The 18,358-nt window shown below is 42.2% G+C and overlaps 1 protein-coding gene across 1 annotated transcript; it reads right to left on the bottom strand.

The window, feature by feature from the left end:
- Positions 1–548: 548 nt before the first annotated feature.
- Positions 549–1,514, bottom strand: LOC112860707 (olfactory receptor 1f45-like). The gene has a single exon (XM_086716677.1). The coding sequence runs from the start codon at positions 1,485–1,487 to the stop codon at positions 549–551; it is 939 nt and encodes a 312-aa protein (XP_086572803.1). The 5' UTR covers positions 1,488–1,514.
- Positions 1,515–18,358: the final 16,844 nt, after the last annotated feature.

Genomic DNA, 18,358 nt, shown 5'->3' with positions numbered 1-18,358 from the left:
TAATTTGACTTATTATCAGTGAGCAGGATTGGTGAAACTTGAGTTGACCCATGTAGCTCTCAGTTGCCATAGATAGCCTGTTTTCAGGTTTTTCTGCTTCTGAGATCTCAAACCCAAATCAGTCTAAATGGATTCTTCACTTTTCACATGGAGACCATGTACAGCAGTTGACTCTAAAAAGCCTGTGTCTAAAGTCATTCACAATTCCCAGTCCATCGTGGTGGCCAGCATCTTATAACATTTCTAGGCTCACCCTTAAGAAAATGCATCTGGGTATCACTTGGGATCAATCATCTAATTCACCCAGGCCTCAGTCTAGTTTTTATCTGTGTAAGGAGGGTCACAGGATCAGCCCTTCTTATAGGTAACAAATGAATGATTTTATGACTTATGAGTACCTGTCAGCCTCATTTTAAAGCATGATTGTGGTCACTAATTAGAGAAATAGTTATGGGTGGATTTTGCACCCGTCTGGGCCTCGGTAGCCTTTGCAAAATTAAGAAATGTATAATTTCCAGTAGGCTTTTTGGCTCTAAAATTTTCTAATTCTAGAGTCTTGACAAAACTGGTCTAATAATTAGCTTCCTTAAGGCTCCCTTCATGTCACGATTTCTCAGACTATAGATGAAGGGATTGACCAGGGGAGTCACCACTGTGAAGATGACAGTGGCCACTGTGTCTTGGACTGAGTAGGAGGATGAAGGGCGCATATAGACCCCCAGGATTGCCCCATAGAAGAGGGACACCACAGTGAGATGGGATCCACATGTGGATAGGGCTTTCCTTATTCCCTGAAGAGATGGAAACTTTAACACGTTAGAGAAGATATAGGCATATGAAACAGTGATACATGTGAATGGTGTAATCGACATAAGCCCACCTGCAATGGTTACCATCAACTCATTGATAAAGGTATCAGAACAAGACAGCTTTAGAACTGCATAGGGGTCACAGAAAAAGTGATGCACAGTATTGTTGAAACAAAAGGTGAGTCGGACCATGAGAAGAGTGTGTAGGAGAGCATGCAGGTTTGTAATGACCCAAGAGACCACCACCAGAAGGATACAGAGTTTGGGCTTCATGATCATGCTGTAGTGGAGTGGGCAACAGATGGCTACATAACGGTCATAGGCCATCACACTCAGAAGGAACCCATCCATGTTGATGAAAGTGATGAAGAAGTAGATCTGGGTCATGCATTCCACATAAGAGATAGACTTGCTTCCCAGTATGTGATTCAGCAGCATCTTGGGGGTTGTGACTGATGAAAAGCAGATGTCGATGCAGGAGAGGTTAGCCAAGAAGAAGTACATGGGGGTATGGAGATGACTGTCACAGCTGATGGCCAGGATGATGAGAATGTTCCCAATGATGGTGACCAGGTACATCCACAAGAACAGCCCAAAGAGAATCTCTTCCTGCTTTGACTGCCCAGAGAGTCCCAGGAGAAGGAATTCTGTGACCGTAGTCTGGTTGTCTCTATCCATGTCTGCAGGGGAGAAAATGTGGTCGAAATAAAAGGAAATATGGGGCACTTCGGTGGCTCAGTCGGTTAAGTGTCCAATTTCAACTTGGGTCATGATCTAATGGTTCATGGGTTCAAGCCCCGCATCAGGCTCCCTGCTGTCAGCACAGAGCCTGCTTCAGATCCTCTGTCCTCCTCTCTCTCTGCCCCTCCCCCTCTCATTCTCTCTCCCTCTCTCTCTCTCTAATATAAATAAACATTAAAAAATTTTTTTAAGTAAAAGGAAATGTTTAATTGAGTTCCATTTACCGTTTAGAGATTGTAATGTTTTAATGGTAACAGATCCAAAGTTTACTTCTTAATTAATCTCACTTTAAATATAAAAGTAGATAAACAATAATACATCATCATTTGAGTAAATTTTTTATGATACTGGTTTTGTCATTGATAACACACATTAGATAATTCTACAGAGTTAGCTTTCCTGAAGTAAATAGCTGGTTAATTTCCATAATTTTAATTTATGTTTATTATCTTTGATTACATACAGCTTACTTCATACTTCACTAACATTCAATGAATATCCGGTATGTGGAGCTATTTTCCCACACATAGTTTTTTAGTTTATGAATGATGAATTCAGTCATTCATAGATAGGAAGACTGAGAAGAGGAATCAGAGATAAAAACCCTGAGACTCAGAGAGATTCAGTAATAGCACATTAGAATGACAGAACTCATAACATTTACAGTCCTAAAACAGTTAAATTCCCTTTTCTTCAAACTCCTCCTTAGTTTTACCTCTACATTTTGATTAACTACCATTTATGGAGAATACAACCAAGTGAAAAAAACAACCAACATAGCCAGGCATCCAGACTCCTTCTTTACATGTAGTTCATCGCTTTATCCTTATTAACATCTGTAAGTTTTAGGAATAACCAGCTTCATCAAACAGAAGGAATAAATAAAGCCAGGAGATTTAACCATTTGTTCAAGGCCACAAGTTCTTTTACCTGAATGTGGGGGATAAGCTTAGGAATCCATAAAGAACTATAAAGTCATAAAATGCTCACACCCGAGTTTGGGTAAACCAGATTGGCACCCCAAGAATAGGGAATTGCAAAGACACCCCGAGAATAGGGAGGCACAAAGGTTCCAGGAATTGGGATATGCAAAGGCACCCCAAAATTGAGAGGAGGTGCAGAGCCCCCAGAATAGAGAGGGAGAGGCAAAGGCCTAAAATAAGAATGGTGCAAAGGTGCCCAATACATAGGTATATGAAATAAACAAGATTAGATATTCAGGGTGAAAGCACCCCAAATTTAGTACTATAGCGAAAAGCTGCTTTCACAGGAGGATAGGACCAGGTTAGGTAAATTGGTGAATTGGACTATGGACCACTGCGCTGCAGGCAAAACAGCCCAGAGTGGAGATGGTTAACAAAAGAAAGGGTGCCTTATTAACCCTGTAGTTATTCCCCCTGTCTCATCCCCTAGACTAGCAAAGATACACAGGCACGGTGCCTCTTGTCTGCTGTTAACAACCATCTCCCCATCTGTCCAGTGCCCGGATTTTGTTTTATATTGACCCAAACCCCAAACACTGTATACCTTCAAAACCCCCTTTTCCCTCACGTCCCCAAGTTAATGTCCATAGTTTCTTTGTCTTTTTGTACATGCCCATCACGTTTGTAAGCCTTCTGATCTGAATAAATATGGGGCAAGGACCCTTATTCAGGGCTCTTGTCTTTTTCCCGGAAATTAGCCATCTCTCACTTTAATCCTGCGTCTGCTCTTTTGCTGGCCAAAAGAGAACTTTAGACTTAGAGTCAACGACACCTGAATAAAATGCTACTGTATACAACTCCCTCAAATTCTTTCTGGATGTCTCCTACATTTTCCCAGGATTATTCTACTTTTAGGCTTTGAAGGATGTGCCTGGAAGTTTGTCCTCAATGTTGTGACCACATGGCATCAAAACATCCTTGCTATTGCTCACAACTGTTGGCTTAGATAAGCTAAGTGTGCTGGTGAGGTCGCTGTGCACAGGATTTTGCAAAGAGACCTCTTTTCCCTCTTGTGCTAGCCAAAATGCAATCAGCTGGATTGTGGCACTTGGTATTATTTTTGAAGAGAAAGGCAAGTTCCTAGGGTGAAATTATGGGGTATATCTGAGTGACATTCCTAGCATGAAGAAATTAGTATAGGCAGGAGGAGTCAGATAAAGCACTGTGGCTGTGATAGCCATGGAAGAATTCAGGGTTTGGATGGTAAAGAGGATGGGACATGGCCTTCCTGATTAAGAACTAAAACCTGGGGTGGTAAGCAGAAGGAGGAAAGGGAGGAGACTCACAGGTTAAGTGGCTTGACTGGCTGGGGCAACAGATGTTACAGGTATAATTTTAGGGGGATTGGTTATAGGATGTTTGTAGTATAGCAACAGTGAAGTGTCCTAGCACTTTCAGAGTTAAATTAGTAAAACCATTGTAAAATTCTGACATCTGAAGGCATTTTCTCATAAGTCATATCACAGGATAAAAGTGTAGAAAGGCAGTACCAGGTTGTAGCCAGAGTTACTGAAAGTAGGCGCTCCAGGGAAAGGATGCCTAATGGGGGACGTAGAAGTTGGAGGGCAGGGCTTGCGTCAAGGAAAACCCAAACCTGGGGCGCCTGGGTGGTGCAGTTGGTTAAACATCTGACTCTTGATCTTGGCTCAGGTCTTGATCTCACAGTTTGTGAGTTCCAGCCCTGCTTCAGGCTCTGTGCTGATCGCAGGGACTCTTGCTGGGGATTCTGTCTCTCCTCCTCTCTGCCCCTCCCCTGTTTATACTTTCTCTCTCAAAATAAATAAGTAAACGTAAAAAATTAAAAAAAAAAAGAATTGTTCGATCTCACTCAAATAGTTGTTTATAACAAAAAAAAAAAAGTTGTATTTATGCAGCTTTTTTCCTTGTGTCTGAACAGCACATGTGAATATTCTGGTTTTAATTGCAGGCTGTTCTCCATAATGAAAATGGGAGTAAAAGCTGGAAGAGGTATAGCAGGATGGCAGTGAGGCTTTTCCTCTTGTCTGGGAACTGTGGAAAAGGTCCATAAGGGCCTTTTAGGTCAGTAGGCTCTAAATAACCCAAACTCTGTGCTGGGAAATCTGCCAGCATTAGGGTTAGCTCCTGCTGCCAGTGTTTGCTGGGATAATACTATCAGGAGCACAATTAATACTGCCCCCAAACCCCCAAGTCCTGTCGTGAGAGAGATGAGAGCAGAAAAAGCAATGATTCTGAAGAAAGTCTGTGCCCTCTCATTACACCCCACAGGGAGAGGGAGGTGGGCTTCCTGGTCCCCAACTCTGAGTGTGGAGACCTCCAAAAAAGTCCCACCAAAGACTGGAGATGCTTGTACCGTGGGGAGACCATCCATTGGTTTCCTGACTGGGCATATGGGCTTGCTGATCAGCCCTCCCTCTCCCAGAGCAGGGAAGAGAAAATGGGCAGAGATGGGAGAGCGGAGAGAAGGAAGAAGGCTGGCAGAGAAGCTAGCTGTGTGCCATTGCAAGGACGTGTGAGTTCCCTGAGCGCTGGTGGCCCCTGTGGAAGACATGGGACAGCTACTTCATAGGACAAAATCTGTGCCTTCCAGGAAAGGGGAGCTCTTCAGCAACATAAACGCCGTTTGGGTGGGACTGGGGAAGGGGCGGGAGGTTACAGGGATTGAGTGAGAGCTGAGACCCTCTCTGAGACCCTCTCTGACCCTCTCTGAGCCCGCTCTGAGACCCTTTGGTAATCCCTGGAAAATCCCCTATGAGCAGCCCACAGAGATAAAAGCCCATAAGTGAGGAGCACCTGGGTGGCTCAGTAGGTTAAGCATCCAACTTCAGCTCAGGTCATGATCTCATGGTTCCTGAGTTCCTGAGTTTGAGCCCTGAGTTGGGCTCACTGCTGTCAGGGCAGAGCCTTCCTCAGATCTTCTATCCCCCTGTCTCTCTGCCCCTCCCTTGTTCGTGCTCTCTCTCTCTCTCTCTCTCTCAAAAATAAACAAACAACAACAACAAAGCCCATAAGTAAGACAGACAAGCCAGAAGAGCAGCAAATAGGAACAGAGGAGAGACAGCTCCCTTACTTGGTCAAGGAGAGTACCCCTACTAGATTTCCCCCCTCTCTTTCTTTCTCCAAATCAGGAAGAGTACATCTACCAGTATCCCCCTCCCCTTCCGTACTCCAAGCCAAGGCACATCGTGAGAGAGTAGAACACAAGAGATCGAAGATTTAGACTGTTCTTGACCACTTAAAAGCACCATTTTTATAGTATGCAATGGCTTAAAATGAATGAATCTGGCCAGGATGTTTTTAGGAGACCCGCCAATAGAAGATCAGTTACTAGAAAAAATAATCTCTTGTTTCATGGTTTAAACCCCAGCAGGTGGAGATTCCACAGTGAGTAGGTGATATGGCAATTCCTCTTACTCTGAATGGATATTCACCACCCACCCCGTGAATATTCATTCAATCTCCCATGCAGCTTCCTGTTAACAAAAGAGTGCTAACTAATCTTTTTAAAAAGATTTTGTTTATTTATTTTTGAGAGAGAAAGAGAGAGTGTGTGTGCAAGCAGGGGAGGGGCAGAGAGAGAGGGAGACACAGAACCCAAAGCAGGCTCCTGGCTCTGAACTGTCAGCACAGAACCCAACTCGGGGCTCAAACTCAAGAACTGTGAGATCATGACCTGAGCCAAAGATGGATGCTTAACCAACTGAGCCACCCAGGCACCCCTATATAACTTACCTATGTGGATGCCTGGTTTCCTGCACTAATCTCTTCTGAGTCTCGGTAGCACGTGGCTGTCTCTGAGACATCTGGTCTTCAGCATTGAGGGTTTGTGTTCCTGGACCTCAAAACCGGAGCTGCTGAGCGCCCAGACCCCAGCCCAAGCCAGCTCCCCTCTGTGGGGCTCTTTGTGGCATCCAAGAAGCTTCTCCTTCTGGGATACCTCAATTACGTGGTCATAGACAATAGTGGATGGACAAACACAAGGAAGCAACTGGCAGAAAGGTGCAGAGTAGGGACAGCATGGGAGGGTCTCGAATGTCTGCCAGAAGACTCTCTGTTGTGGGGCTCTTTTAAGAGCCTGCAGTCACTGACCCTAGCGCCACTAACCTGAGCTGTCTCCTTCGTCTCCCACTGCTGCTTTCCTACGTCCTCCTTGGAAACGTGCCTGCTCTGTCCTGCAGTGGGCAGCACATCCTGAAAAGAGAAAGACTTGTACATGTCAAACCAGGACACATGCCCCCTTTGAGCTTGGTCAGGTGCAGAGGGATTTTACGTGTCTGTTATTCCAAAGGTAAATCTATATGTTTATGTTCACGTGAATCTGTCAGTTGTTGGAGGTCCCGTGCCCACACCTGCTTTCCAGCCCTTCTTACCTGGCTGTTCTCTGTTGCTGTGAAATGTGGTCATGGAACCCCCATCTCCACTGGCTCCTTGCTTGACCCTGGATGATTGATTCAACAGTGTCAGCCAGGGCTGAAGACTGAGGAACCTGTTCTCACTGGAGGAGAATATTTAGAGTTAGATAGATAATGTGGTTCTCTCAGGTCTGGCTTGGATGATTGGGAGCAAATAAATAGATCTTCCTTCCCTGGAGGTTGAGACTCCCTTAGGGACCAGGGCAGCCATAGTTGCCAAGGTTGGGCATCCCCAGGGTGGATTCCCCCTGGCTCCACTAGAGGGGCACTTACCAACCACTCTGTTCCTATTCTCTCTGGACACAGCTATCTCTGCTTGAGGGGAACTCCGTTTAGGGCTCAGACTTGATGCTTCCCACTGCCTCAAGAATGTCTCCTCTCCTGCCTGTGTCACCTTGTATCTTGTTCTGTGCCCAAAATAGACCTGAAGAAAAATTGTAGAACCAGTGAAATTGGCCCACATACATTGGTAGCATCTCTGTTCTGTACACTTTGCCCCTGAACTGACTCTTTTGTATAATCTGTAAGGTTTTAGGACCCTGGATTCTTTCTTCTTTCAAATACAAAGTTTGATCTGTTGGTTTGTACTAAGAAATTAATTATGGGTTTTGTTTTGAGAGAGAGAGAGAGATTGAATGTGCACAGGGGAGAGGCCAAGGGAGAAGGAGACATAGAACTGTAAGCAGGCTCCACGCCCAGCATGGAGCCTCATGCAGGGTTCCATCTCACAATCATGAGATCATGACCTGAGCCAAAATCAAGAGTCAGATGCTTAACTGACTGAGCCACCCAGATGCCCCCCTAAGAAAGTGAATATTAAGAGCAGAACCTCAAATCTGTATTTTAACATATAATAGTGACTGTATCCCTGGCACAGGAAATCAGAGGCACCACCTAGAGATATTTGCCTGAAGACAGAGGGTAGGGTATAGTGGGTATGGGCTGTGTATGGAGTCATTTAAATAGTTATCTACTGGCTATTGGAATTTGAGTGTGTATTTCTAAGTTTCCATTTGTATGTCCTACAAAAAGCAAAATTTTTAATTTTTTTTAACGTTTATTTTTGAGACAGAGAGAGACAGAGCATGAACGGGGGAGGGTCAGAGAGAGGGAGACACAGAATCTGAAACAGGCTCCAGGCTCCGAGTTGTCAGCACAGAGCCTGACGCGGGCTCGAACTCACGGACCGCGAGATCATGACCTGAGCCGAAGTCGGCCGCTTAACCGACTGAGCCACCCAGGTGCCCCCAAAAAGCAAAATTTTTAAAAGGTGAGTTTTCAAAATTCACCTTTAAAAAAAATTTTTTTTTAAATGTTTATTTGTTTTTGAGAGAGACGGAGTGTGAGCTGGGAAGGGGCAGAGAGAGGGAGACACAGAATCCAAAGCAGGCTCCAGGCTCCGAGCTGTCAGCACAGAGCCCAACGTGGGGCTTGAACTCACGAACCGTGAGATCATGACCTGAGCTGAAGTCAGACGCTTAACCGACTGAGCCACCCAGATGCCCCCACAAAACTCACCTTTTAAAAAAAGAAAAAAGAGGGGCACCTGGCAAACTCAGTACATAGAGTATATAGCTCTTCATCTCGGGGTTGTGAGTTCAAGCCCCATGTTAAGTGGAGAGATTACTTTAAAAAATAAAAACCTTTAAAACTATATAAATAATTTTAAAAAGTACACAAATATGAAGTTGGCCAGAGATGTTTACGTAAAAAATTAGAGAAAAAGAGTGACACGATTAATTACAGATAAAGCAGTAATGAAGTTAGCCAGAAGCATAAATCATAAAAGAGTAATATTTTATAATAGAGGAAAAACTCATAGAAACTCAAATGAAACATCAAATGAAGCAATGTAACAATAGTTTCCATAAAGCAAAAGCTCATAATGGCAGAGATTTTGTTTAAACAGTGAAGAAATTTTGATTTAAAATACATCCATTTCCACTCTGGAAATAGAGATTACACATTCTTTTTCAAGCCCAAGGAACAATCACAAATAGTGACCATTTTTAGGCTACCACAAAAGCTATTAACAGAGTCCCCAAACAGTGATTTTATAGGCTACATTCTCTTACAGTCTCCATTACATAATCAAAAATTGGAAACCAAAAATCCAAATGTAAAAAGAAGTGTCCAGTTGATAAAGTTTAAAGCATTGTTTACAATTTTCATATCAAAAAGAATATTAAAACCAAATAATTTATAAATTAAAGAGAACATTAATATAAAAACCTATGGGAAAATGGCCTTCAATGCTCTTGTTAATAATGAATATAAAAAATAAATAAATCAAGTATTTGGTGAAGCATTTTTTAAAAGTTTATTTAATTTATTTTTTTAGTAATCTCTGCACCCAACATGGGGCACAAACTCATGACTCTGAGATCAAGAGTAGTGTGCTCTACCAACTGAGCCAGCCAGGCACCCCTCAAGCATTTTATTTTTTAAATTACTTTAGTCAAATAAATATATTAGTACAGCTTTGAAAGTTAAACAAGTCTTTAGATGGAAAACCCAGTTCCCTAATGTTCATCTCTCCACCCCTGGGTCCCACTGCCCAGTGTAAGCACTTTTATATTTTTCTGAATAGTATACCTATAATGCTACTTTTTATTGAAGTATAGGTGACACACAATGCTACATTAGTTTCAGGTATATAATGCTTCTTTAAAATTGTTTTATTTGGGGCGGGGGGGAGAGAATCCCAAGTGGGCTCCACACTGCGCATGGGCTCCATCTTATGGCCCTGGGATCATGACCTGAGCCAAAGTCAAGAGTCCGACATTCAACTGACTGAGTCACCCAGGCACCCCTATAATGCTATCTTTGATTTTTGATTTGCAATCTTATCTATACCCTCTTCCCATTTGAAAGGGTGACTGTCCCATTTCCTCTTCCTGAAATCCTTTTAATACAGGCACATCACATTTTGGGGGCATGCCAGTATTTATTATTGACATTCTGACTCTGTTATTCACTGTTGGTGTACTTATCTTAATTATTTTCCTGTACAACTTTTGAATGTCCCTGAAATTAATCATTGCCTAGTTTTTCATTTGTTTGATTTTTATGCCTTTATTCTTTCCCTATTCCAAAATTAGTTCTTTCTTATTTTGAGTTATATTTGATAGGCAATAAACATTACTCATTTAAGGGTACACTTGGATGACTTTTGATACTCATGTGCATGACCACAGTCAAGGTACAAAATGGTTCCATCATCCTAAAGGTTTTCTTATTTCCCTTTACAGCTAGTACCCTTTCAGGACAACATAGGTTCTTTGAATTATTATATAAATTATGATATCAGTTTGGCAATTTCTATGAGAAATCCTGGTGAAGTTTTGATTGAGATTGCATGGAATTTTATCAATTAAGAATTGACAGCTTAACAATATTTAGTCTCCTGGCCTAAGAGTACAGAATATTTCTACATTTTAAAAGGTTTTCTAAAAAAATAAATTAAATAAGAGGTTTTCTTTAATTTCTCTCATGAATGTTATTTTTAGTTTTTAGTGTACAGATTGCTCATATTTTTGACAACTTTAAACACTAAATATTTCACTTTTTAAAATGTTTTATTTATTTTTGAGAGAGAGAGAGAGAAAGACAGACAGAGAGAGAGGCAGAGACAGAGAGAGACAGAGAACGAGTAGGGGAGGGGCAGAGAGAGAGGGAGACACAGAATCTGAAGAAAGTTTCCGGCTCTGAGCTGTCAGCACAGAGCCCGATGTGACGCTCGAACCCACAAACCACAAATTCATGACCTGAGTCGAAGTCGATGTTCAACCAACTGAGCCACCCAGGCACCCCTAAATATTTCATATTTTTATGTTACTCTAAGTGGTACTGATTTTTAATTTGAATTTTTTATTATTTGTTTTTATATGATTTAAAAAATATTGATCTTGGGGGCGCCTGGGTGGCGCAGTCGGTTAAGCGTCTGACTTCAGCCAGGTCACAATCTTGCGGTCCGTGAGTTCGAGCCCCGCGTCAGACTCTGGGCTGATGGCTCAGAGCCTGGAGCCTGTTTCCGATTCTGTGTCTCCCTCTCTCTCTGCCCCTCCCCCGTTCATGCTCTGTCTCTCTCTGTCCCAAAAATAAATAAACATTGAAAAAAAAAATTAAAAAAAAAATATTGATCTTGAATCCTGAAACTTTGTGAAATTAACTCTAGTAGATTGTTTATAATTCCACCAGAAATTCTACACGAATGATTATTGTTTCCACTCACACAGGCAATTTTACTTCTGTCTTTCTAATCCAGTTGTGTTTTAATGAAGGTATTTTCTGCTCACAACACTTCTGATAACAAGTGTATGGGTTTTGTCTTGTTTTTTATTTTTTTCGCCCCACACTGACGACCAGTTCTCTAACCTAACCCTCAGGATACCAACGCAGTGTCCTATAATTAAATTCAGTGCTGACACTATCCTGACCTAGCACAGACCCCAGAGGTTAAGGGCTCCGTCCTACAAGGCTGACCTCAGATGCCAGTTACAATTAGTTGGTCCCCAGGTTACCCGCACTCTGTCTAATTTGGCTACAAATTGAGGTTTCCATGACCTCCTCCTCAGGGTAGATAATTTTCTCTAATGGCTTATAGAAATCAAGGAAACACTTTACTTACTGTTACTGGTTTATTATAAAGGACATTATAAAAGATACAAATAAATAGCCAAATGGAGAAGCACCATAGGGAAAGGTCAAGGGTGGCCCTCATGCAGGTGCTTCTGCCCCCATGGAGTTTGGGGTGTGCCACCCTCCTGACACGCAGGTGCTCTCTGAAGCTCTCTGAATCCTGTTGTTTAGGAATTTTTATGGTGACTTCATTATGTAGACATGAATGGTTAAATCATCGGCCGTTGGTGATTAACTCAATCTCTAGTGACTCCTCCCTCCCTGGAGTTGGGGATCTGGGGCTAAAAGTTCCAACTGTCCGGCACCTGGGTGGCTCAGTCAGTTAAGCATCCAACTCTTGGTTTCGGCTCAGGTCATGATCTCATGGTTTGTGGGTTCAAGCCTCGCATGGGACTCTGTGCTGACGGTGTGGAGCCTGCTTGGGATTCTCTCTTGCCCTCTCTCTCTGCCCCTCCCCTCCCCTCTCACTCAAAATAAATGAATAAACATTTTTAAAAAAAGGTTTCAACTGTCTAATGACCTAGTTGGTTCCTCTGGCAACCAGCCCCCATCTGGAGGCTATCTTGGGGCACACCAAGGGTCACTTCATTAGCATGCACTTAGGTAATATCCAAGGGGATTATTATGCATAACAAAATATGGTCCTTTCATCCCCATCACTCAGGAAATCCCAATGGTTTTCAAAGTTCATGTGCCAGGAACTAGGGAGGAAGATTAAATATATATGTCCAATTACATCACATTTTTATTTCTTTTTATTGCCTCATTATACTGGCTGGAACATCCAGTACAATATTGAATGGAAGTGGTAAGAAGATACATCCCTGTCTTATTCCTGATTTTAAGGGGAAAATAGTCACCCTTTCACCATTAAGTATGATGTTAGCTGTAGGTTTTTCATATGTGACTTTAATCAAGTTGAGCAAATCTCCTTCTGTTCTTATTTTATTGAATGGTTTTATTATGAATGTATGCTGAATTTTGTCTATTGCATTTACTAGGGCTATTGGGATCGTTTTCCTTTTTAACTTTGTATTTTTTTTAAGTTTTTTAAAATTTATTTTGAGATAGAGAGCGTGCACACACACAGTCACTGGCAAGTGGGGGAGGGGCAGAGGGAGAGAATCCCGAGCAGGCTCTGCACTGTCAGCGCAGAGCCCCATGCAGGGCTTGAACTCATGAACCAGGAGATCATGACCTGAGCTGAAATTGGACTCTTAATGGACTTAGCCACACAGGTGCCCTGTTTTTTACTTTATTAATACAGTGAATTATACGGATTGAATTGCTAATGTTAATCCAAGTTTGCATTCTGGGGTAAAGCCCATATAGTCATATGTATTATCCAATTTAGATATGATGGGATTTGAGTTTCTAAAATTTTGTCTAGGATTATTGAATCTGTATTCATAAAGGACATTGGTCTGTTATTATAATGTTTTATAAAATGAATTGGGAAGCATTCACATCTTTTCAATTTTCTGAAAGAATTTGTGTAGGGTTTTATTATACATTTCTTAAAAGTTTGATAGAATTCAGCAGTTGAAGCCATCTGGGCATTAAGTGTTTTTGTGTGTGTGTGTGGGGGGGGGAATTTTTAACTACAAATTCCGTTATTAATTAGGTATTGAGCTAGTTCAGTTATCTGTTGTTGAGTGAGCTTTGATAGATTGTCTTTCATAAAATTGTCCATTTCATTGGGGCACCTGGGTGGCTTAGTTGGTTGAGCGTCCAATTTTGGCCCCAGTCATGATCTCAGTTTGTGGGGTCTTGCCCCACATTAGGCTCTGTGCTGGCATCTCAGAGCCTGGAGCCTGCTTCAGATTCTTTGTCTCCCTCTCTCTCTGCCCCTCCCCTGCTCATGCTTTGCCTCTCTGTCTCGAAAATAAACATTAAAAAATTTTTAAACTGTCCATTTCATCTAATTTGTCAACTTTAGTGGAATAAAGTTGTTCATAATAATCTCTTATTATCCACTTGATATCTGTATAATCTATACTGATTTACCTCTGTCATTCTTTGTATTAGTCATTTCTGTCTTATTTTTTCCTGATTGACTTCGCTAGAGGTTTACTGGTGTTTTCATCTTCTTAGTGAACCAGCCTTCAGTTTTATTAATTCTCACTGTTACCTATCTGTTTTCTATTTCATGGATTCACACTGTCAAAGAAAAAATCAGAACTGGATGTTAATTAAAGTGGCAAAAACAGATTTTATTCAGGATTATTACAATAGGGGGATAGAATCCTCAGTACAGAGCCAGGCTTAATTCAGAATACAGCATGAGCAAGTGGGAATTTATAGTCAAGGAGCAAGATGAAGGGCAGTAATGGAAAATTGCTAAGAGGAGACACCAGGTGTAATGGGGGACTCTAGTTAAGCTGAGCAAACGGGGTGGGGGGTGGGCACCTGGGAGGTTCAGTCAGTTAAGCATCCAACTTCAGGTCAGGTCATAATCTCAGAGTTCGTGGATTCGAGCCCTGCGTCGGGCTCTGTGCTGACAACTTGGAGCCTGGAGCCTGCTTTGGATTCTGTGTCTCCCTCTCTCTCTGCCCCTCCCCCACTCATGCTCTGTCTCTCTCACTCACTCAAAAATGAATGAACATTAAAATAAATAAACAAACAAACCGACTGAACAGGATTCTAGTTCAACCGACCGAACAGGATTGTTTGCTCAAGACAGGCCAGAGTGAGTAGACCTCACTTGGAGGATAATGGAAGATGAGGAACCCTACCAGTTATGGGGAGTGGCCAGATATCGAGGGTGGGAGATTCTGTTTAAACTGACTGTGCCTGGTTCTTGTAAAACTGGATTTTAGAAGGAAGTACACAAGTGGGCCTAAGAGAAGGTTCCAGAGCCTAAAGATTGGTCCAGGGAAAAATCTTTGTCAACAGTCGGATCTTTATTATGTTCTTTCTTCTGCTTACTTTGCAGAATGTCCGCAACTAGACATTCATGTGTTCAGTTTGTTAAGATAAAATTTAGGTGATTGATTTGAGACCTTTCTCTCTTTCTCTCTTGTCCAACTTTATTGAGGTATTAGTGATAAACTTGTAAGATAAGGTGTAATTGGTGGTGACTTTATGTATGTATAGTTTTTCTTTTCTAATATAAGCAGCATTTCACAGTTTGTAATATGCATCTTTCCCTTATCACATCCTACGTGAAATTGATACAAGACTAATTCATGCATAATACAAGACCCTTGTGCCAGTGTACTTCCACTTCTCTCCTGATCTTTGTCATACATTTTGCTTTTACATACATTATAAGCCCCATGCTACATTGTTAATATTGTTGTTTTAACGACTATATTTTAAAGAGATTTAAATCATAAGAGAACATTTTATGTAACCATGTAGTTATTTCCATGCTATAAAATGTGCAGTCAAATACACCATTACTATTGTTGCTTTAAACAAGTGACTATCTTTAATAGCAATTAAAAATAAGAAAAAAAAAGACGCCTTTGCCTTCACTTTACTCCTTTTCCAGCACTCTTTATTTTTTTGTGCAGACCTAGGTTTCTGACTGATATCATGTGTCCCTTCCTTTTTGAAATAGTTGCTTTAACATTCCTACTGGACACTTATTTCATTCCTTTATCTTTTTCAGTCTTTTATCATCCTGTCTTTAAGTTCATTGATTGTGTCTTTAGCTGCATCAAGTTGACTGATAAGATAATCAAAGACATCCTTCATTTCTGGTACTGTGTGTTGATTTCTAGCACTTCCATTTGATTCTTCTTTATAGTTTCCATCTGCCTCCTAAAATTACCCATCTGATCTTGCATTTTGTCTACCTTTTCCATTAGACCTTTAATTTAGTAATCATATTTATCTTAAACTCTCTAATACTTCTAATGTCTATGTTATGTCTGTTTATGATCATTGTTTTGTCTCTTCACATTGTGTTTTTTTCTTGCTTTTTGGATGCTTTGTAACTTTTTATTGAAAGCTGGATTGTGTTGTATAAAGTAGTAAATACTGAGGTAATAGGCTGTTAGTATGAGGATTTATGTTAATCTAGCCACAAGCTAGGTTGTGTTTGAGATTTGTTTTCCCAATGATTACCTGTTCTGAAAGTTGTTGTTGTTAGGGGAACTAGAAACTTTAAATTTCTCTAGTCTCTTTGTTTTTGTCTAACCTCTTGGAATCCCTTTTGTGTGGATCCCCAGAGAGAGTCTGTCCCTTGAACTCTCCCACCTGTAGTCCACAAATATTGCTTTTTTTAAATGTTTTTATTCTTTTTTTTTTTTTTTTTTTTTTTTTAGAGAGAGAGACAGTGTGAGTGGGGGAGGGCAGAGAGAGAGAGGGAGACACAGACTCTGAAGCACGCTCCAGGCTCTGAGCTTGATGTGGGGCTCAAACTCATGAACTGTGAGATCATGACTTGAGCCAAAGTAGGACGTTTAACTGACTGACCCACCCAGGTGCCCCTCCACAGTTATTATTATTGGAGGTTTGTTACCATGATAATGGGGAAAGGAAGATCAGGGGGCATTCTCTAATGTTGAGATTAAGTCTCGGTGCTTGGAATACACAGTGGGTCTGTGTTTGGGTGATCTAGTCACAGTGTTTCTGCTCCTCTAGGATTAGAGCTTTCCCTGAAGTCCAATTATCTTTCTTACCAGTTTTATGCCTTGAGGCTCCTTTTGTTAATTTAGGTGAGATGGGGGTTAGGTCTGAGTGGAGTTTATCTCCCCAGCTGCAGTGGATTTCATCAATGCCCTCAGCTGGTGTCCTTCCCCTGCAGATTAAGACTCTTTTTTTTTTCCATAAGGGAATTGGTCTGGGCAAATTTTGCAATGGTAATTGTTCCCCTTTCCAAGACAGCACCGTAGGGGAGCTCTCTCCAGATTGTCCCCATCCTCCCTGGGAGAGCCTGGTGGGGTTCCTGGAAGAAAAGCCTATGACAAAGTAGGAATTCCTCCCATGATTGTGGCCTCAGGGAGCTTCCCACTCTTGAGCTAGCCTACCCTCGGCCTCTAGCATCACATAAAAAATTCTAGTTTAATGTTTTGACTGGCTTATGAGGAGGGCAGCAACTTCTGTCCCAGGTAAAGAAAATGTCCCAGGTTCCGTGTCTCATTGAAGGTGACTCTCTCTCCCCAGATTTCAAGATGGCTGTTTGCGCCATCAGTGGTGACCTCAGTTTTCGGATGGGTTCTCAAGAAGTCATTAATTTCTGCCTGTCCACCTTTTGTTGTTGTTATTGTTATGACCATGGATGGAATGCATGTCTCTAGAGCTCTAAGCTGACACCTCAAGTTCTAAAATTCTTTTTAATTTTGCCTGAATCACCGTCTTTCCCACAGAAATATTTTTGCTGAATCTTTATCCAGCTGTCTTTTACTATAAAACCAAAATCTTGATGGGGACCCCACCTATATTGCAGATATTTAGATATTTTGATACCCAGGCCATTCACTGGTGACATAGACTCAAACCTTAGTCCTGCTCCATGAACCTTCTTCTAGGCCCATCTGTGTACTTCCTTATAAAAGCCAGTTTTCTCAAGAAACCTGCAAAGTCAGTCTAACCAGAACTCCCGGACCTTGATATCCTGTCACCCTCCAAATCTGATAGGATTCCTCATCCTTCATCATCTCCCAGATGATGTCTGATCACACTGGCCTGTCTTCAGCAAGGATCCTGTTAGGTCAGTTTAGCTAGAATCTCCCACTCACGACCCCCGAGGTTTCTTCCTAGCAATTTTCCATTTGCTGCCCTCCACTCTGCTGCTTGGATATAAATTCCCATTTGCCCATGCTGAATTTGGCCTTGAGCCCACTCTCTCTCCCCCACTGTGAAGTCCCATTGCAGTGGTCCCTACACCTATTCCAGTGGTTCTGGATAAAATCTGACTTACCACCTTTAACAAGGGTCTTTAACTCTGGTGATCTGCCTGGAGCTGGAGTGAGCCCATCTTGAAGACACTGCTTCTTTTTTTTTTTTTTTTTTTTTAACGTTTATTTATTATTTTTGGGACAGAGAGAGACAGAGCATGAACGGGGGAGGGGCAGAGAGAGAGGGAGACACAGAATCGGAAACAGGCTCCAGGCTCTGAGCCATCAGCCCAGAGCCCGACGCGGGGCTGGAACTCACGGACCGCGAGATCGTGACCTGGCTGAAGTCGGACGCTTAACCGACTGCGCCACCCAGGCGCCCCGAAGACACTGCTTCTAAGCAGAACTCCTTACTTCATACTGGCAGCCTGGCACAGGAAGCTTATCATTTTAAAAGGACTGTTCTTGGGGTGCCTGGGTGGCTCAGTCGGTTAAGTGTCCTACTTCAGCTCAGGTCATGATCTCATGGTTCTTGAGTTCGAGCCCCATGTAGGGCTCTGTGCGGACAGTTCAGAGCCTGGAGCCTGCTTTGGATTCTGTGTCTTTCTCTCTCTCTGCCCCTCCCCTGCTCGTGCTCTATCTCTCTCTCTTTCTCAAAAATAAATAAAAAACATGAAAAAAAATTTTTTAAAGAAGAATTATCACCTAATGGATTTGGGAGGTCCTGGTGGGCTGTCTGTGTGTGGGAGGGAGGGGGAAGTGGCAGTGAGTAGGGTACCTATTGAGAAGCCGGGGACTGAGAGAGTCAGAGTACCTGAGAAGGTTAGAGTACCAGTGGGCATCACATGGTCAGGGTGCCTAAGCAGATCAGGATATGTCTTTACTTGGTCGAAATGTCCTATGGGTCAGCTGGTGTGTAGAGAATATCTCCTGGGTTGGGCTTTGGGGGCTGGGTGGTTTTTCAGTGTCAGCATGCCCTTTGCAAGATAAGAGCAAGGGGGGGG

The sequence above is a fragment of the Puma concolor genome, chromosome A1 (assembly GCF_028749965.1).
Source record: "Puma concolor isolate L17-30 chromosome A1, mPumCon1.1.hap2, whole genome shotgun sequence".
Taxonomy (NCBI): Eukaryota; Metazoa; Chordata; class Mammalia; order Carnivora; family Felidae; genus Puma; species Puma concolor.
Note: the sequence above shows the minus strand (reverse complement) of the source record. Positions and strands in the feature narration are given on the sequence as shown.